At 41.2% G+C, this 21,302-nt stretch overlaps 1 protein-coding gene across 6 annotated transcripts; it reads left to right on the top strand.

Annotated features, from left to right (window-relative positions):
- The first annotated feature begins 1,806 nt into the window (after window positions 1–1,806).
- LOC148040685 (N-acetyltransferase eso1-like) lies at window positions 1,807–20,555 on the top strand. 6 transcript variants are annotated; one of them, XM_087661062.1, is made up of 12 exons: window positions 1,807–1,959; window positions 2,055–2,192; window positions 3,404–3,511; window positions 16,591–16,683; window positions 16,837–16,994; window positions 17,218–17,293; window positions 18,101–18,169; window positions 18,309–18,389; window positions 18,465–18,600; window positions 18,734–18,809; window positions 19,002–19,608; window positions 19,743–20,554. In XM_087661062.1, exons 1-12 carry the CDS (start codon window positions 1,906–1,908, stop codon window positions 20,427–20,429), a joined length of 2,283 nt encoding a protein of 760 aa, XP_087517188.1. In that variant the 5' UTR covers window positions 1,807–1,905; the 3' UTR covers window positions 20,430–20,554. The 6 variants fall into 6 exon arrangements, with proteins under 6 accessions (XP_087517188.1, XP_087517178.1, XP_087517195.1 ...); XM_087661052.1 differs by having other exon boundaries at window positions 18,465–18,630; XM_087661069.1 differs by lacking the exon at window positions 18,101–18,169 and having other exon boundaries at window positions 18,465–18,630; window positions 19,743–20,555.
- The last annotated feature ends 747 nt before the right edge of the window (window positions 20,556–21,302 follow it).

Raw genomic sequence — 21,302 nt, 5'->3', positions numbered from 1 at the left:
CCCTTGTGTACGTGTAGATGATTGAGGCTTGACTGTGTTGAAACCTCGTGGGTCTCTCTTGTGAAGAAATCTGTAAGCTACCTTTGAGTGGGGCCTTGGTGTCTTAGGATTGTTGTACTCTTAAGAAGTGAGTCTTGAAGCTATCATATCTTTAGAACAAAGAGACCAAGGTACTATCGGTCAGTGAAATCTATGACTTTAGATAATGGTCCAACATGTATTTGAATAGACAATGGAAATGGTTTCATATATCATAGTATACTAGGCATTGGCAGACATACCACTTCTTTGTCTCTGGCTCTAATTGATATATTTGGCATATGTGCTCTTTTAGTGGTATGAATTTGTATCTACTACTCTCAATCTAAGAGGTATGCAATTGACCTGTAGCATATCTAATTCCATGTGAGAGATGGGTGTCCATGTATCTTGAGTAGACAATAAATTCATCATTGGTACTATGGAGAAGATACTCTCTATAAAAAGTCATCTTCATCCCTAGCTTGTACTAGTGCCAACCATGTCCTCTTATATATCTAGCTAGGTGAGATCTACTTTGATAACCCATCCAAGCTCTAAGAAGCTCAAGGTAAGTGATGGTGCATCAAGGGAGTACTATAAGGGGGGTAGACTATCCATGTTAAAGCTATGTAACTCAAATTGAGCTAACATGTGTGTATACCAATATGAAGTGTCACCAAGGAAGTCGTTGAAAGGGCTGAAGCACTAGCCATGCATATCTATGTTTAGGCAAATCCCATAGGCTATGTACATACATGACTAATCAAGTGAGGGCCTCTACTATAACTAGTGTGGCCACTAGCTTAGCTCTGATGATCTCATGTGGTATTGAGGCCTTACATTTGATCATCCTAGAAATCATGGATACAAGTGGCCTCTTTATTGACCTCCATCCATCATATGTTTGATTTGATCAATAGTGGTGATTAAGATTAGGGCCCCATACCTATATTCCATAAAATAATGTGGACATAATCAATGTATCAAAGAGATAGAGAACGAGAGAGAAGAAAGATAGACAATAAAACTTACTTAAACCTATTGAACTATGGACAAAGAAATAGTGCAAAATTATACAAACTTGCAAGCGTAAAGCTTTTCAATCCCATGCATTATCCATCCATTTTGCATGTGCAAGAGAGATATCCCAAATATTTGTGAGTAAGCTGCTAGGCATGGCAAGAAAGTTATGACCAAAATAGGTTTAGTAAGCTATGATGTAGTCTTTGGACCTTAAAGTATGTGCTAGGGGTGACTATACCACACACACACACACACACACACACACACACACACACACACACACACACACACACACACACACACATAGTGGGAGGGATTGCTAATGATTATGATAAAGGATGTACTTCTAATGGTCTAATTGCATGAGTATATACATGGTTGCATTGGAAGTTTCATACCATACATATCCACTTGCACTAAAGCTTTTTGTACTACCTCTCAAACATTTCTAGAGAGTTGCATGTTTGTTCCAAAAGGATCTCATATGTATTATCATATACATATGCATAACCAAAGTATATATTTAGTTACTTACGTTCTTCCATAATTTCAAAATTTGAATGATAAATCAGTCATTTGTGTTTTTTATTCGTGTATGTGGACGACCTAAAATGATATTTTAATGCTTCGCTTATTGTTTCACAAATATGCATTGTATTTGCAACACAAGCACCTTGACACCTTCTACCTACACTATCTATGTAGTAGAAGAAGCAAGTTTCAAATTTTTGAGATAGACTTAGTAGGGGATGTGGAGAGAGAGAGAGAGAGAGAGAGAGAGAGAGAGAGAGAGAGAGAGAGAGATGCTAAGAGAGCTTTGTGTTCATGTTAAGACCTTGAACGTGTTTGAAGTTCACAGCAATGGACGGGACTTCTGTCATTCTGCACGTCGATTTGGACTGCTTCTATGCAGCGGTACTCAGACACAGAGAGAGAGAGAGAGAGAGAGAGAGAGAGAGAGAGAGAGAGAGAGAGAGAGACGTGTCGCTTACTCCTGATCGTACTCTCAGGTTGAGCACGTGAGGCTGGGCATACCTCGCGAGAGGCCCCTGGCAGTGCAGCAGTGGGAGGGCCTCATTGCGGTCAATTATGCAGCCCGTGCTTCCGGTGTGGTGCGCCATGATAGAGTGTCGGAAGCTCTTAGAAAGGTGAGGGTCAAAGGGTTTAACCATGGTTCTTCATTTGCATAAGATCATTTGTCAGTGCAACGATGGATGCTGGTGTAGTTTCAAAGATTTTTTCTCATGAGTCACAGACAGACACTCGAAACAATCGGAAAGAAAACTAGAACTGCTTGCACTGCCAACCTGAAGTAATCCTTGCATAATTCGCTGATCCTGACACCAGAGAAGTACACCACTGTTGTTCGGACGCCAGTTGCAGTCATGAGAGCCTTACAGCAGACTGAGAGTCATGTATAATTCTACAACCCACAGTCTACATCAATAGCCGGGGCATGGCATGACAACAATGTGGCTCTTCGCCACACACAAAGTTGCACAAAACAGTACAGCACCCTAACATCAGAGCTAAAATCCAAGCTACATGAGAGCTGCAGGCCAAAAATCGCTCGGAAATGTGGTGGCAGAAAGAGCGACTTTGATGGAAGGTGTGACTAGGGAATGCACAGTCTTTCTGTAGATCCCTGCAGCCATAACTAATGGTCGGCCCAGAAACATTTAGCCAGGTGTGTTTCATTGAAACTTTCGTCACTCCCATGGTGTCATGGATTTTGTTGGACGCCTCCCAGCAACAACCACAGATACAAGGGTTATAACAGACAAGACCACGGTTGGTAGGGATACCCCAATGGAATTCAGTAGAATATCATGTTCCTGACTTTTTTTGAGATTGAGCATGTCACTGTGGCAGTCATGAGCAAGATTCATAGGAGGCCATAAAGCAGGCTTACAGGAGGTCAGGAGGCAAGTTTCACAAAGGTCTGTCAGTAGAAGCATCAGCAAATCCTTTGGGCTTCTTTGTGGATGGTTTCTATGTTTTCGAATATCTAGCATGAGATTTCAGAGGTCTCTCACCTAGTTGATTCATAGTGGTTGAGTTTTCAGATCATCAAATAGAGTGGTCCCTATTCACCATAATTAATTGAGTGTATCCAAAACTTCACGGTGTCATGTCTTAGTGGAGTGCATGTACTTGGTTAAATTGGTTGCTGGAACATAGATTGTATCATCTTTCTGCCACTGTTTTCTTTTTAATGTTGTGAAATCCTTTTATAGAAGTTTCCTTGCACTAATATATTTTCCATACATGTTTCAACATGTTTTACTAGCAGAAGTTTATCACTTCTGCACTGCTGCTTGTAGTTAACAGAGAAACTTGGGTGATATGCTTTGTCTAGTGTCCAGACTTGCACCTGGTCCATGTGGAGACAGTTGGAAGTGACCGAGAAATTGGTGGAGCTTATAGACGTGAGACAATGAAAGTGTCTTTGGAGCGCTACCGACAGGTGCACATTCAACATGAAAATGCTTTGCTCAAAGTTTTGGTTCTGCAGCCACAGGCTTATAATGGGAGTAAAGCTGACAGAAATCTGTTTTTCATGAACTGCTGCCAATGTTATAGTCAAGCACAAGAAGGTTGCTAAATCTGCCATTTCATTAATTGTATATAATGTCATACATTGCTAGGTTTGAATGTTATTGCTACTTCAGTTATTATTCATTGTTTGTAAGCAGAGCAAATTTTGTTTGTTTGTGATACAACTGCCAGATATGGCAAAGTTGATGAGTGTGGAACCATTACGACAGATGTGGAGGAAATAAGATCACTCCAATCTCATGATGTCCTTCATGGGCCTATCTAGCATAGGTAGGCTAAAATGTTGGGGCTGGGCTGCTCAATGGCATGCTAGTGTCATTTGTATCCTTTGGTGATACCTTGAGCACACGCATGGATCATCAGGCTTTGGATGACGTGCTTTGCATGTCTTTCTGGATCTAGCCAAGGTGAGTCCCTGTGGTGGATCTAAAGATCTGTTTGAAGTGTGCATTGCACTAAATAAGGCAGCTGCAACTTGGAAAAAAATTATTAGAGTGCACTGGTCTACATCTCTAAAGTGCTTGCCTCCTTTGAGATGCTTTCCCCATCATGTCAATGTCTAAGGGGAGAGTAAAAATGCTGATCCGAGGAGGAAGGTATTGGAGGATCCGGCCATTGGACGATTCAGTCAGGATGTCAATGAAGTTGTCAAATGAAGGCACAAACTCTCAGCAAATGGCGCCTAGGTCCACCCGCTCTATGTTTCATACTCTGTATAGATTCTTGAAATGCAGCAGGCAGCCTCCATACATGATCAGCAGTTGCAAACACAGATCTAAAGAGTCTGGATCAGACTAAAAACGACTAAAGCAGCTCAAACAGTGGGCAGCAGGCTGAGAAGTGTCAGGAAAGTGCATGTGTCAGCTGGAAACTTCAAAATGCAGCAGTATGCTGCCCTTGGAGAGGCTAGAAACGATTGCAGGATGCTGCATTACACAAGTGTCAAAAGGGCTAGATGCAGCAAACACAAGCAAAAAGAGGCTCCCACATAATAGCTGATGGCTGGAAGATAATGTATACAAGCTGCAAACTGTCATCAGTCAGCAAACACAGATCTAGAGGGCTGCAATCTGCCACCAGAAGTTGATTAGAGGTGATCACCACCACAAACTGAGGTATCCACCAAGGAGGGGTGTAGACAGCAGTGGAGGAGTGGGGGACAACAAATGGAGGACCTGAAAAACGAGATTGAGGCAAGAGTGGACAGGCTGCCTCCTATTTATAGATGAGTGAATCCTCCCAAATTAGGGTTTTTCTTATGGGACACAAACCCTCTATAGGAAAGTTTGGTAATAATGAGCTAATCAACACCTAATGCAATTTTTAGATCAACATGATTATGGTGTACTGTCACACACCCCATGGGCCACTCCCATGCAAGGATTTGCATCCTCTACCTATAGTGTGCCTATCCACCCTCAGGCTACTCATGTAGCTACCATGCCAATGCCTAGTCAGCGTATACCTACCTTTCATAGAAACAGGGAATGCCCGTTCCGGCGCATAGGAACGGATTAACGCGTTCCGGGAGGTACGAGCCCAGGAAACGTTCCAGCCCGTTCCCTGGCCTGTTCCAGCCCGTTCCATCCCGTTCCCTGGGCGTTCCCTGTTTGGAACGGCCGTTCCAGCCCAGCCATGTAAATTTTTAATTAAAAAAAAAAAACTCCTGTTTGACGTTTCGCATGTTGCTTGCTCCCGCCTGTCCCCTGTCGCGCTCACCTGTCGCTTGTCCCCTGTCACGCTCTGTTCCTTGCGCCTGCGGCCTGTTGCTCCACACGCCCCCGCCTGTCGCCTGTCGCCTGTCGCCTGCGGCCTACCGCTTCGCTCGCTTGTCGCTTGCCATTCCACGCGCCCGCGTGCTCGTGCTCGTGCTCGTGCTCGTGCTCGTGCTCCTGCCCCTGCTCCTGCTCCCAGTGGAGCCATCTTCCATGAATCAGAGCACTTAGTAGCTAGCCTTTTGGAACTTTAGAGTATTGACTTGGAAATTGGAGCTCTTGTAACTTGGATCTTTACTATTTAGGCTTTAAAGTTTAGTGCATATTTTGTGTTTTTGCAATGCACACTTGTTGCCAGTTGGACTTATGCAACATTGTTGATTAGAATGTTGAATTATGAATGCGACAATCCATTGCTAGTTACAATGTTTTGAATCTTTATTATTGTTGAAACTTGATTATTATGTCTCTAGAGTCTAATTTCATGAATTATGGTTGATATGATCTCTCTCTCTAGATTCTAAGACAAGTGTTGACTCTCTCTCTCTCTCTCTCTCTATATATATATATATATATATATATATATATATATATATATATATATATATATATATATATATATATATATATACCGTTCCCTCTGTTCCTGTTCCCTCACTTTGGACGTTCCCCCCGTTCCAGGGGGTCCCGTTCCCGTTCTCGTTCCCCGTTCCTGGTAACTATGCTACCTTCGGATCCACTGTGCACACATACTTTTTGCATGGTGAACTTCTGGGGCTAATCCCCAAGTGTACTCCATTCACCCACCCCACCCACCTTGCTCCTCACTTAGCACTAACACTCCAGTTGCTACGACCAAGAATGCCTTTATGGATAAGACTCGTTTTAACGGGTTGAATTTCACAGTCCCCATTGTCCAATGGTGAGAGTGGGCAAACTACTTCTCTTGGTGCTTTTAGGATTTTGGTCTCAAGTACCTTATTTTCACGTGTATTTGTATTATTATCTATATGTGCCTTGATCATCACTTGGGCAAGTGAACAATTCCCATGTGAGGGCATTGTCCAAGTGGCACTATCATTTTGCTTGATCACATCTCCTTGCATTATCCCTTGCATAAATCGTGCATTGGCATTGGGTTTTTTTTACAAATGGGGTGCTTTGGCTAGAAAAAAACATGTATTTGCAGGCACCCATCCAAGGATCAAAACTCCTTGCTTTCGTGTAGTATGTCCCCCTTTTATCTTGTCATAGAGTGGTCAACCTTGGGTCCACCATATGTGCAACATCTCATATGGTAGTTTGCTATGGTAACATGCACATATACCCTCACCATTTATCCTTATGACTTTCCACCACTCACCCACATCATTTACCTTATCAATTACTTCTTTATTCATACCTTGCCTTGCATGGCCTTTGTTTATGGAGGATGTACTTATTTTTCCCCTTAATGTCTCTTTAAAAGCCGTTAAATCAAAAAAGACAAAGAAGAAAATAAAATCTTAAGACCCTTTAAATAGGTCTATTTGAAAGAGAATGTCCATGTCTTTGTAGTCTTGGTAGGTTCATGGGTAGTCAACGAGCACCCTTGCACCTATATCTTGGTTGCTTTGGGGTGGGACGTGTGAAGAAATTCTCTAAACGCAGAAAATACAAAACCAATCATATGACAAAGCACCAATTGATAAACATAGAACATAGTTAGGGTTAGGGTAACCCAGAGAAAATGAATACAATGAATAATGAAGTGAATGACTACTAAATATACAGTGCTCACACAATGGACACTATGTAGTGATGAATACTTAACCTCGAACTCTCATATCTGTGGGATCAAGGCAGAGGTTATGAGCTTGAGATAGTGTCATACTTCGAATGGATCCCAAAACGTAGCAAGGTAGTCTCCATGTGTCGAACAACACAGTGAACACAACTAGAGAGCCTGGATCTGATATAGATAGGCAATAGGAGTGAGAATATTCAGCAAATGCAAATAGCAAATGAGAGAAAACTTAGTAATTGTGCAATATAGGCAAACACAAGTTGACTGATGTTGGAAATTGATGGCGACAATGTAGATGTTGATGATTGCTAGAGGAGAGCGATTGATTGCAAATGCAAGCAGGATGATGATGGCGACAGCTCCTACTGATGGTGACTAGATGTATATGATGGCAACAATGTGTGAAGGCCTTGACAATAGCAAACACAAGCTTCTTGATGATGGTGACAACCCCTTGAGGCAGGAAAAAAGTGGAAGAGGTTGGAATTAGGCACCAGATAGATGCAGATTAAGATGGGAAGCTGTGACCATGATGTCCTTTGTGAATAGGGTGTGGATAGTAGAGATACAGCCCTTGAAACCTGTAAAAACGAGATTTAGGGAGAGTGGTGGGTTGCATGCCTATTTGTAGAAAGTTTGGGATACCTAAATTAGGGTTTGGCATGTGGGACACATTAACTCTCTAGGATCGTGTTTTTTTAAAAAATAATAAGGTTTCTTCATTAATTAAGCATGCTTTGGGGTTGTTTAAGTCAGGCTAATGCATTTTTAGCTCAACACCCTTGCTTAGGCTCAAAACTGAGCCATGAGAAATAAGCCATTTTGTTTATTTTCTTTTTTCTCGGAGGCGTTCCATCCCAAAGTAGCCAGGGCATGAGGCAAAGGTTGTGCGTTGGCTATCTAGTGACCTACCAAGACTACAAAGATAATTTTTATCTTACTAAGGGAGGCCAAGTGATCACCCCAGAGAGGCTAGGGCATCGGACTAAGGGTGCACGTTGGCTGCCCAAGGGTCTAGCAAGTCTTGTAAAGGCAGATGGAACCAATAATTGACTTTTTTTGCTTGTTTTTTTTGTTTTGTTTTGTTTTTTTGGAGGGCTATATTTAAGTTTGTCACAAGATTTAGCATTGAGTGCGTGCTTCAAAATAATGTTTACCCCATTGAGTCATTGTGTCTTGAAGTACATAAAATAAGGATGGATAGCCTCACTATCTTCACAAAACAGACAAAACAATCCGATATACTACTAGGATGAGTGCCTAGGGATTACTTAAGAATGTATGTGTGCTAGTCATATGGAGAATATGAGGAGTGACAAGCAATACGATAGGTGAGCAAGCAAGACAAGCAAGGTCAACATGCAAGCATAGGGAAAAACGACCCTTGGAGATTGCCATGTGTAATGCCACAAAGTATAGTGGATCCAGAGATGACCAATCCAAGGGTGACCGAAAAGGGATAAATACACACAAATGCATGCTTACTTGAATAGGATGCCAATGCATGGGATAATGCAAAGGAAGATGCAAGTTTTCATGTTCATGCGGAGTGTAATGCAATGGTGTCACCTAGACAGTGTCCTCATAGGGGAATTGTTCACTTGTCAAAGCGCCCTTTAATAATCATGTCATGCTGATAGTGTGGATGAAATTACAAATATCCATAATGTAGAATATATAGTAAGTAAATGTCGGAGTGTGAAAAACTGTAAGTATCATCATTGTCATTATCAAGAGAAGGAAATCACTTTCTCTCAAACTGGAATAAGAAGTGGAGGGAAGCTCTCTCTCCTTGTCAATCTGAAGAAGTAGAGAAGGGTGTACCCAAGCCGATCCGGGGTAGAAGATACTGTAGAAATGACTTGTTGATCGCCTTGGTCAAAATATTCGCAGAATTGTCATTGGACGGCTCAAACTCGAGGCGAACAATGCCTAGCTCAACTTGTTTTTTGGTGAAATGGAAGTAAACCACTGTGTGCTGTTTGAGGCGTGATGATCGGATTGCCTGCAAGGGCAATGACACTTTGGTTGTCACAGTAGATAATGGTAGGTGTCTCACAAGGAAATTGAAGTGTGGTCAGTAAGTTCCTTAGATAGATGGCCTCAATATAGATTTAGATCATAGGGGGTAGAATGGTATCCATGAGTTCGTGAGAACTTGTTCATCTTGTGTTACCAAGACCTCGGCACTTGCTTCAACCCAGAAAGAGCTTTCCACAAGCGAAATACCTTGTCATGTTGATCAACGGAAGAAAAGCTGGGAGGTTGCTCCACATAGACTTTTTTCTCCAAATAATCTTTCAAAAACGACACTTGACATCATCTGATAAATCAGCCAACTATGGTGAGTGGTGAGCGCAACCAATAGACAAAATGATATCAAAGGAGCGATAAGCGTGAAAGTTTCATCATAGGCAATATTGTGCTTTTGCTTGAAACCTTGCACTACAAGGCGAACCTTGTATTCGTCTAAAGTACCATCAGCCTTTAGCTTGGTCCTAAAGATCCACTTCATCTTGATGACCAGCTTGTGACAAGGATGATCCACCAATGTCCAAGTCTCATTTCGAGCGATACCATCTAGTTTCTTCTCCATGGTTTCATGCCATAGAGGGTCCTGGAGAGCCTCTTACCAATTGTCTGGCTTAGAATGTGCAGTGTAAATGTTGTAAAGAGCGATGTATATGAGTGGAATCCAGTGGAAAGGTCCTTGAATTCAGATGGTTTGCTGGTACCAGTGAGGTAACAAGCCTCATGGAGGAGGCTTGGGGAAGTGTCTGCAAAAAGGTCAGAGTGGGTAGTAGACCTGGCTTAGAAGATATAATCTCATATGATGTGATCAGAGGTGAGGACACAGAGTTTGCTGATGAAGATTGCACGATGTCCCTCTCATCAAATACAACGTTCCTTCTAATGATCACCTTGCTCGTTTGAGGATCGAATAATCGGTAGGCTTTCACTTCGGAAGAATAGCCCATAAAGATCAAGAGATTTGTTGGAGGAGTGAGCTTTCCTATCTTGTTATCCAAAGTGTGCATATAAACATGATGACCAAAGACTCTAAAGTGAGAAACAACAGGCCGAGAGCCAAATTATACCTCATACGGAGTCTTTTTAGAGATCGTTGTGGTTGGACATTGCTTAAGGATGTACGTTGAAGTGTTAATAGGCTCAACCCAAAGATCCTTGGGGAGTTTTACTATGAGCAGCATAGAGTGTACCACATTCATAACTATTTGGTTCCTACACTCTTTGACTCCATTCTATGTGGGGAGTTGGTAGAGGTCAACTGGCATGCAATGCCCTGCTCTTGTAGAATCTCAGAGAACTTGTGGGCGGTAAACTTTCCACCAAAATGACTCTTCATAGTATCCACACGATGATCCTTCTGGTTATGAACTAGCAACACCCAAGCATTGAAATAAGTGAAGACATTTGACTTGTGCTTGAGGAAGTACACCTATATGTATCTAGAGAAATCATCCACTATCCCATTCAAGGAGGCAGTGGATGTGGGACCACAAAGATCTACATGAATGAGCCCAAGGGGATTCTTAGCATGTGTGATAGATTGCCGAGGGAAGGGTGTACGATGTTGCTTATCTAGTTGATATGCTTTATAGACCTCTTGAGATAGCTTTAGGCATGGAAGGTCCTCCACCATCCCCTGATGTGACAACTCATAAAGAGAATCATAGCCAAGATATTCTAAGAGAAAATGCCAAAGATGCTCAGAGCCCTTCGGGCTCTCGTGTAGTGGCCAAGGCTTGGAAGTGATGGAACTTGGAATCATCGGCAGTGGGCTCGGTAAGAAGATGGTTCATGTGGTAAAGGCCATTAGGTTGTACCTTGCCGCAAGCAATCACTAAACCAGTTTGAGTCTAGGACCTCAACTTTGGTCACCATGAAGAAAACTGCTCGCCCTAATTGGCAAAGCTGCTGAATGAATAACAAGTTTACCCTAAGCTGGGGGACATGATAGACATCATCCAACAAAGCTAGATCCAAACTTTGGTCAATTGAAAAACTAATGTGACCTTGGGCTTGAATCTTGACCGAGGAGTTGTTTCCTAATCGACTCTCTCGGCTACAAGGGCTCAGGAAATGAAAATGTCATCTATAGAAGTCATGTGATGGGTAGCTCCATTATCCACAAGCCAAATAGGTGTTGATGTGCTTGGCTCTAATGATTGGGCCTCTGTAGTTACCTCGTCAGGAGGCAACTTGTAGATGTAAATGAGACTCACATTTGATGTCTCTAAGGAGACAATGTGGGTCTCTACAAACCAATCAGACAAGCTCTTTGGAGTTGAGTAGTTCGCCGATTGTGATGGCTAACCGGTGGCAAGTCTCGCCTCTGACCTTGCTGGGGGTTGCCACCATCCTACTTTCCCTGTTGGGGGTTATCCAATTGGGGTGCGGGTTTTTGATTCTTAGATTTTGGCTGTGTGCCTCTTGCCTTAGATCAACACTTGTCGTCATAATGACTAGCCTTTTGACAATGTTAACAATACCTATTCTTCTTAGGTATATTTTGCCACCCAGATTTGAGAGTGGATTGTGTGGTTCCTTAGGATTGACTGGCCTTGTTTTGATTTTGATTTTGGTTTGAATTTTGTTAGCCCTTGCCTTGCCGTCCCTTTTGAGAAGGTGCAACGGGAGCCCTCTCTTTCGAGGACATGTTATGAAATTGATCGAACAATGGTGCGCAATGCAACAATTGACACTCAAACTCATTAAATGTGGGCATCTGAGGTTGTGAAATCACTTGTTGCACAAAATGGTAATATATTCTTGGCAGTTTGTTAAGGAATAGGGTAACTTGATCGTTAGAGGACTTAAGAGGCCCCAATGGTTGAGAACTCAGTGAGGAGATGTCGATACTCAGCCAACTTGACTTTTGAGTCATCCTTGTTTGTGATTTTAAAGTTTTGGAGCTCATGATCCAAATTGATACGACGGGTCCTATTCGGAGTTGCATAGTGGTTAGTCAAGTGTGCCCAACACTCGGATGCTAAGTAAAAATATTGAAGTTGAGAGTGAAACAACAATAAGCCTGCATAAGTAAACAATAGCGGAGGTGTTACGAGTCTTCCATGAGTGGATGACCTTGGCCTTTAGATTCTCCTTTTTAGGGAGATTTGATGTAAAAGGCTTTGGTCTCAAGTTTTGTAATGATTGTATATATGGAAAACATGTGCAAAAAGGAAGTGTTAGATGCTTTTAAAAGGTTTCATGCTTTTGTTACCACATAGAAAGGGCTTAAGTTAAAAGCTATAAGAATGGATAATAGGGGCGAGTATGTTTCTAATGAGTTCAAAAAGTTTTGTGAGATGCATGGCATTAAAAGAGAGTTGACAGCCCCTTATAATCCTACATCAAATGGCATGGCTAAAAGATATAATCACACACTTTGTGAGAGAGTCGGATGCATGTTGTCCACAACTAATCTTCTGTAGTAGTTTTGGGGAGAGGCTATTAAAATTGCAGTTCATGTATGCAATTGCTCTCCAAATCATGTATTGGAAAATGGCATTCCTAAAGAGGTTTGGTTTGGCAAACTTGCTTCATACGACCATTTGCGTACCTTTGGTTGCGATGCCTTCATGCATGTACTTGTAGATCAGAGGACCAAACTAGATATGAAATCCATTAAGGGCATCTTCATGGGATATGGAGATGAGGGAGAGATGGGTTATAGAGTTTGGCTTTCTCAGGATAGGAAGATAGTACGTAGCCGAGATGTAGTATTTAATGAGGCAAAGTTGTTGAAACATGCTATAAAAGGTGACCTTGACAAAAAGAAGGTCAAATTTCAGCATGAACAATCAACCATTCAACAGCCTTTAGCTGAAGGTTTTGCATCCTTTTGATACTGAAAATGAGTAGCAACCCATTGTGCTATGGCGAAAAAATAATGGATAGCAAATAGATGCACAGGATGGAATAGGACAGCAAGAAGAACATGCTGAAAACAGGTTACAGCAGCAAGAAAATGCTGAAAATTAGCAATCTGGTGATGATGTGCACATACTTGAGGCTGTAGGCCCGCTGCGTGACAATACATATCATTGGGTAAGAAGGTGTGCATGTGTCAGAAGGCAACCATAGAGGTTTCAGCTATCTTTGGATTGCATTTTGTTGATTGATGAGAGTGAGCCTCTGACATTTAGAGAGGCACAGTCATGTGAAAACAAGAGAAAGTGGAAGCTTGCTATGCAGGAAGAGATGAAGTCTGTGTATGCAAATAACACATGGGAGCTTGTACCTTTGCCCAAGGATAGGGAAGCTATCTCTAATAAATGGGTTTACAAAGTGAAATATATTGATGGGAAGCCCAAGTACAAGGCATGGTTGGTTGCTAAGGGCTATACATAGAAGGAAGGCATAGGCTTCCAGGAGATCTTTTCACCAATGGTAAAGTTGACTACGCTCCATATTTTGTTTGTCCTCACTGTATCCTTGGATTTAGAGTTGGATTTACTTTTCTTCATGGTGACTTGGATGAAGAGTTGTACATGAAACAACCAGAAGGCTTTGCTATTCTAGGGATAGAGTATTTGGTTTATAAGTTGAAACATAGCTTATATGGGCTGAAACAAGTTCCTAGACAATGGTACAGAAGGTTTGATATTTTTATGCTCATCCATGGATTTAAACACAATCCTATATATTACTGCTTATACACTAAAAAGGTTGATGATGGAAGTCTCATTGTGATGATCTTATATGTGGATGACATGCTGATTGCAGGAAAGCATAAGAGTACTTTGAATGCTCTTAAACGGCAATTGAGTTCAGTCTTCTTAATGAAAGATTTAGGGGCAATTGAAGACATTTTGGGCATGTGCATTAAAAGAGATAGAGGGCAGCACTTGTTGTTTCTCTTACAATACAAGTATGTTAGCAAAGTACTTGATAGGTTTAATATGGTTGATGCTAAGCCTCTTGGTGTGCCTTTACCACCACATACAAAGCTTAGCAAAGCTAATTGCCCAAAGGATGATGTAGCTGCTAGTGCTATGAAGGGCATACCTTATGCATCAGCTTGTGGATCTTTGATGTATGCAATGGTTGCAACTTGCCATGAGATTGCTCATGCAGTGGGAGTTGTTACTAGATTCATGTCTAACCCTAGCAAGCCACATTGGGAAGCGGTGAAATGTATTTTTAGATACTTAGAAGGTACACAAGTGAAGTGTATATGCTATGAAAAGGGTGCACTAGAGTTGAAGGGATTCTGTGATTCGGACATGGCAAGAGATCTTGACACTAGGAAATCTACCAGTGGGTATGTCTTTACTTTGGCTGGTGGGGCTATCTCATGGTGTTCAAGGTTGTAGAAAATTGTGGCACTAAGTACTATAGAGGTTGAATATATTTCAACCACAGAAGCTTCTAAGGAAGCTATTTGGCTCAGCCATTTGGTCAAAGATTTTGGTCTTTCTTCACATACTCCAGTGCTTGGATGTGATAGCCAAAGTACAGTATGTGTGGCTAAGAATGCCATGTTCCATGCACGTACTAAATACATAGGTGTTCGGTACCACTTCATTCAACAGGTTTTGGATGATGGTTTTGTCACACTGACTAAGATCAAAACCCAAGATAACCTTGTAGGTGTTCTCACTAAGAGCCTTGCAGAGGCTCTCAGCATGAGCATTTCATTTGATTAGTGGGAGTTGATTAGCTTAAAGGTACCACTTTAGGCCTTTAAGTGGGAGGTTGTTGGGTGTAAAGTCCCTTCGTCTCCATGTAAACTTATATGGGTGTGAACACACCCTTATTTGTACCCTAACATATAAATACGTTCTTTATTCTGTGTACCATCACAATCTGGTACACCCATCTCTATGTTCACTCTCTCTCACTCTCAACATTGCTGTTCACACCTTTGTCTCGCACTCCCATTGTGCGCTTTTCCCTTTGTCATATTCACAATTTGTGCCCTACCCTCTTGCTTTAAGTCCATCTCTTGATTGTATTCATTTACTTCAGGCCCTTACTTTAGACCTACTTTAAGTCAATCTCTTGATTGTACTCATTTACTTAAGGCCCTTACTTTAGACCTTCAATAGGTTATCCAATTTTAGCACACATTGTTTTTGATGAATATTTAGGATTTAGGTCATTATTAGATACTTAGAGGTGTACCACTTTGTATCCAGGTGCTTTGTGCTGGGAATGCCATTTGTACACTAATGCACCTCCCATAAACCTACAAGCGAGTCACATTGTCCTCTGGTTCCGTTGTGTGGGGCATCACCCTCCAACACACTATACCACCCTCCTTGGAAGTTGGTTGCTCAAAGGCAATAACTCCCTCCTTGTGCTAAAGAGTTACCTCCTTTGAAGGAAATAGGGAGTAGAAAGGAATCACCTGCACATTTAGACCTAGTTGCACCCTTCCCGATTGATCCTAAATACAGACCACAATCTAATGCCAATGAATAGTCTCCTTTATTGAATAAAAAAGAGAGTGGTAAAGTGAAAACATCACAAAGACCCTTTTGGCCTCACTTGTTAAAAATAATAGTGCTATACACTTTACTAGAAATCCTGACAGACGAAAAATTTCCCTCAAAGGCCAAGAGTATTAGATCCACATCCATAATTACACACACCACATTGAAGGGTATTCTATATACATTAAAGCTGAACCCATTACCCATCCCAAAACCAACTTTAGCTCCCTTCGGTGATGGTAGTGCCATTCCTTGGAGGTTGAGAGAGGGTCTTTGCCAGGGAGGTATCACAATTTCTCCACCCTCTGATATCATTGTTCATCAATGGCTGGCCATTGATGTAGTGATTTTTGGATCTTCCCTCGAGTCAGTGCGTTTTGGTCTGTCTGACTAGTTTAGTCACTTCCCCCCCCAAACTAGATTTTGAGGATTCCTAGGTTAGCCTTAAGAATCCTTAGGTTAGTCAAGCTACCTATCCTTAAGGCTATGCTACGCTAGTCTTTACTTAAGTAGTCTAGTAGATCTTTAGGCTTCTTTCAACTACCATAGGCTTAGCTGTACTTTTGCATCTTATTCTTTGCCATTCTCTCTCATGTTGTTCACCTTTCTTCGTGCCTTTGTTTCCATCGATTACTTATCATGATTGTACTCTTTTAGTATGCTAGATGGGGACTAGCCATGGGATGCATTAATTGACTTGATTTAGTTTCTTTTCAGCTTTACATGATAGTGGAGACACGGGCTTAAAAATTTGTTTGTCTCACCTGTCAATTTGGCCTCTGGCAGACATTAATGTATCTCTCTTTCCTCGAGAGAAATTACTTGAATGTTATTGGCATGGATCTTTGTGAAGCCTAAAACACGGCATTTTCATAACAACAATGTGTTAGTTGAACCGACAAGATATGTGGTGTGCAAATTTTGAATGACTTGATCAAAATCTATGCTTGGATGTACATGAGACAAAATCTCAATGCATTTATGTTAAATAAGGCAATAATATTGTGGTTTATGGGTGCAGGCTTCAAAGTATATATTTGAAATATTTCATCAATATGCTGATATATGTGAGAGAGCAAGCATTGACGAAGCATATTTAGATGTCACGAACAAGGTATGCCATAATTTCATTTTTTTGTGTCTTGGCCTTGATTAAGTTTCTACCAGTGAATTATCATGTAACCTTTCACGTAAGCAAATGTTTTTGACAAAATAAAACTGTTTCATACCTGAAAGAGTGATGGCTACTTGTTGATGGTCTTGTCAGGTAGAAGTGATAGTTGAAAAAGGGTGCGATCGGCATCATGAATTGCAACAGTTAGTTGGCAGCCATCAAGTGATTGATAATATGGTGTCCATCAAGGACAAGGTTGGCATGATTGCTGAGAATGATATCATTGAGGTTCAAGATACTACTGATCGAAGGTACTCATTTACCTTTTTGGTATTTGTTCTCCGAAGAAAACATGAAGTGCCTGTTCAGATGGCTTGTTTTCTGTTTAGCTCCCCCACTGGAGGCTGAGGAACTTCGTGTGTTTGTAAGTAGGCTTCAATAAAGAGGCTGTGTATACAAAAGGAAAACATGACCAAGATTATAAGGTAGTTTATGGTTGTTTGTGATGTCTTAGTTCTGTCCTACATTGGGCAGACTTTTGGCGGGTGCAATAATTGCTGAGCAGATACGAACAGATGTTAGGACCAAGCTTGGTTATACATGCTCTGTGGTAAGTCTCGTGACTTGGTATACACATTCATGGAGCATTATTTGCTGGATTTGCAATACTAATTTTATGTAGTGTTTCAAAATTTCTTTTTCTTATCTATATAATATGTTAGCTGACTCGATACAACATGTGCAAGTAGGAATTGTTAGGGCAAAAGTATTAGACTACTAACTAGCAGCGGCATTCAAATAATAGAAACTTTGAGAATATATTTCAGTTGGTCAGTCTCATTATGAGAATTTAGTCAATCCATTGCTCCCAACGTCACAGGCAAGCTTTTGGTAAGATGCATGGGGCAGGTCTGGGATGGTAGGTGAAGTCAGCAAGTAATTCTTCTAGACTATTCCCCTGCATGGGACATGTGGTTGATGTCTTCACCACGGTTTTACCTTTGAGCAGCCTTAATCAGACCCCCACTCTGGAAGTGATTTGAGAGGGGGTGTTTCTTGTCCTACAGTCTTCTACCCTTCTCAGCTTTGTTGAGAGGTGTGGTAGTATATGAAAATCAACTTTAGGAACAAGATGTGAACATTTGTTTGTTTTTATGTAAATGCATACAAAGTAGGACAGATGTATGTGCATGCAATTGTGAATATCATATCAGCTGTAAGCAGGAGCACAATCACGAGTCTTTTTGAAGAAAAGAAAAAATCGTTATATACCTGATTGCTCAAAACAAAGTTAAAGAAGAGGCGGAGTCAAAACCTTCAGTATTTTTCTGTCTGCTGAAATGTGGTTTGCAAGGCCCAAAACTTCAATGAGACTGAGAGGTTTACAGGTATTCTAAAATGATATTGTACATATCAGGGAATAGCAACAAATAAACTTCTTGCCAAGATAGCATCAGCCAGGCATAAGCCAGACCAACAAACCATTGTAAGTAGCTTAACTAAGTTCTTGAAGTTTCTAGGAGTGACAGAGTACAAATCTTATACAGTAGTGAGAATGTCTTGGTGGTAATTGGTCTTTTGCTGCAAGATTGTTCTAGCAAATCGGTTTGTATTTTTTTCCTCAGATCTTTCCAGAAGCAGTCCCAAACTTGATGAATGAGCTTCCTTTGAAGAAGGTTAAGCTCTTGGGTGGGAAGATTGGTGAGGTAAGCATTGCAGTGATTTCCTATATTATGCCTGAGCACCATTTAGCTTCGTTTTTCTTATCTTGAAATATGCAGCACCTTTCAGAGAAGTATGGTTGTAAAACAGCAGGGGAGGTTCAAAAAGTTCCTTTGAAGCATTTGCTTGCCTTGCTTGGTGATCGTTTGGGGCACTATGTGTACAAAGCTGTACGAGGGCTTCATGAAGACAAAGGTGTGAGGATATACAGGAGCATAGCCGTTGGTATCTTAAGGATGTTTCTCTTTGTACTGGTTAAATGTTTTCATGGCCTTCCAGACTGGAACATTTGAGTGTCCTAGTTGCTGAAATATGTTGATTCTTGCAGTTCAAGAAAAAGAGGTACCCAAGTCCATGCTAGCTGCCAAGTCATTTCAGGCTACTCAAGATATCACCGTCATCAGGTCCTTTAATTCGATCATGAGTGCTGTTGTTTCTTGCTGCTATCTGGCGCTGGGTGTTTTTCATTTTCTCAGTACTTGATTTGGGAGGAAATTAACCAAGGATTTTAAACAGTTAGTCATCTTTTACTCAATGTAGAGATAGCTCTGTGCACATGGCAACTGTTTTCCCAAAATTCACCTGTCATGTAACAGGAGATGGCTTGGAGTTTTAGCTGAGGAATTATCTGTCAGGATGCTACGTGATGCCAAAGAAAACCATCGCCAGCCTCACAGTTTGCACCTGTATTATCGATCTGGGTTCTCTCAACAGACTGGGGATCACTCTAAGTCATGTGCTATGCCACCTGCAGTCCTACATCTCCTTTCGTCTCTAAGCTCCAGTAACCTTCATCTAGCAAGTCCCAGCTTTGCATCTCTTCAGGATCTCCAAAAAGAGCATGATATCCATTTTCACAGAATGAACACACCCACTGAAGATAATGGCTCAAAACTCTTAGAACCCCTGAGGCAGAACCGTGAAGTTAATAGAACAGAAACCAAAATCGAACTTCTGGATATAAAAAGGCAGGAATTGACAGGGTCAGATTCCAGAATTTTATCTGACCTGCAAGCACGTGATAGAGATAGCCAAAATATTGGGTCCACACTTCAGCAGGACAAAGTGACAGATGATGTAGCAAAGGAATTGGCAAGATTGTTGCAAGAAGCATCCTTCAGGTTACTTCAAAGCATTGGAGGAGTGGCATCATTCACCCGATTGGCTATTTCGGCTAGTGGTTTTCATGATGCACCTATGCAGGTATAAAAGCTGTGCCCTCGAAAACTGATGAGTTTTGTCAGTCAAATGTTTTGGCGACAGAAACAAATTACAGCTTTCTGACTGTTTGTGACGTTGTTATGACATTTGCAACTGAGAACTCTGGTCTTTGCCAGGGATCACACTCCATACGCCATTTTTTCTCAGGAGAAGTCAAAAAGCCAACATCTTGTAAGCCATTGTCAGTGCCTATGCCACTTGATTCTGACAAGTTGGTGCACATGCCGAGCGGAATCCTGAGATACGTCAACAACAAAATGAGTACACAACAAGGTCTACCCTGCAGTGATGCCAGGCAGCACCTGTTTTCAAAGATGAATGACAGTGAATCTCAACGAACAGGAAGTGCTAAGTGCCAATTTGCAGAAGCACCTGACTGCTCAATAGTAAGCCCTTGTTCAGAAACAACACCTCTTCATGAGTTCGAAGTATCTGAATCTAGTTGCAGTGAACTAGCTATTCAACAGGGAGCTCTGGATATGTCCCACATAGGAGTTGGTGTATTGGTTGATGAAACCAAAGCAGCTCTATGCACCTTGGCAGCACCACAAGGTGCAGATAATTTGGACATGGGCTTGATGGTTTCCGAGGAGATTGATCTGAAAATGATCAGTGTGGAAGAGCAGCGCCGCATTCTGGAACAGATATACAGTGCAAGAGCTGCTAACCAAACATCCACTAGTGTTTCACAAGAAAAACTTGGTTCCAGTAATAAAGATACAAACAGTTCAAAGCGCAGGAGACTGAAAAATGGTCAAGCATCATTATCTAATTACTTCCAATCTGCTGCTGGCAATTCTTGAGATTTAATGGAGTTGTTTTCACACAGAAGGCACTATATTAGCAAATTGTTAAGTGGACACATTTACTGTGAATTTTTTCTTCTTTTTGAGTCCTGTAAATTGCTTGTGAGCTTTCTGTTTCAGCCAAGTGATGATCTTCTTTCACGATTAGAGAAAGCAAGTTGCAACATCATCAAAACATGCACATTAAATAGTCAAACATGATCAGCAATATGCAAAGTAAATCAGGATAAAGGAAGGGCTAATGCATATGAGTGAGTTGTGGCTGAATATTAAAGCATCCACTACAATAGAGCGGCTCTACAGTAACATTTTAAGCTTATATACCTATGAAATTGGTTAGCCTAGTATCTCGCATATTGATCATCATTCAAATGCAAAAACCATGAGTAGCAACTATGTTGGAGGCTAATCGTTGTACATCAAAAGGCCATTGAGATTGTGATTTCTCACCACTAAAGTGAGCATCTTTTATTTACATTCCTCCTTTTCTTATGGAACATGATGCTTGAATGCATGTACACATGCTCTCGTGTGAGCAATTTATGCTTTTGGTTTGAAAGGTTTATAAAGTAATTGATGTGCTTAGCATTCCTTGGACCAAGAATCACCATTGTGGGCAATTTAACTTCTTCATGATCAAAACTATGTCAACATTGAGACACACTTAATAATAACATATTCATGTTTGGTACCTAACTACATTTCAAGTAAGCCAAGGATAGTCCACAAACAGCCAGAATGACAAGTTCTTGGAATCCCTTATAGAGTGGAATTGAAAGGATAGTAAAGCTTATTACACTCTAGTGACACTCAATATAACATACATGGTAAGGGTATTTTGGACATAGCTTTGTGAAAGACAATCTTCTA

Source organism: Lygodium microphyllum, chromosome 2 (genome assembly GCF_053477565.2).
Source record: "Lygodium microphyllum isolate KBCC chromosome 2, Lygodium_microphyllum_v1.1.10, whole genome shotgun sequence".
NCBI lineage: Eukaryota > Viridiplantae > Streptophyta > Polypodiopsida > Schizaeales > Lygodiaceae > Lygodium > Lygodium microphyllum.
Note: the sequence above shows the minus strand (reverse complement) of the source record. Positions and strands in the feature narration are given on the sequence as shown.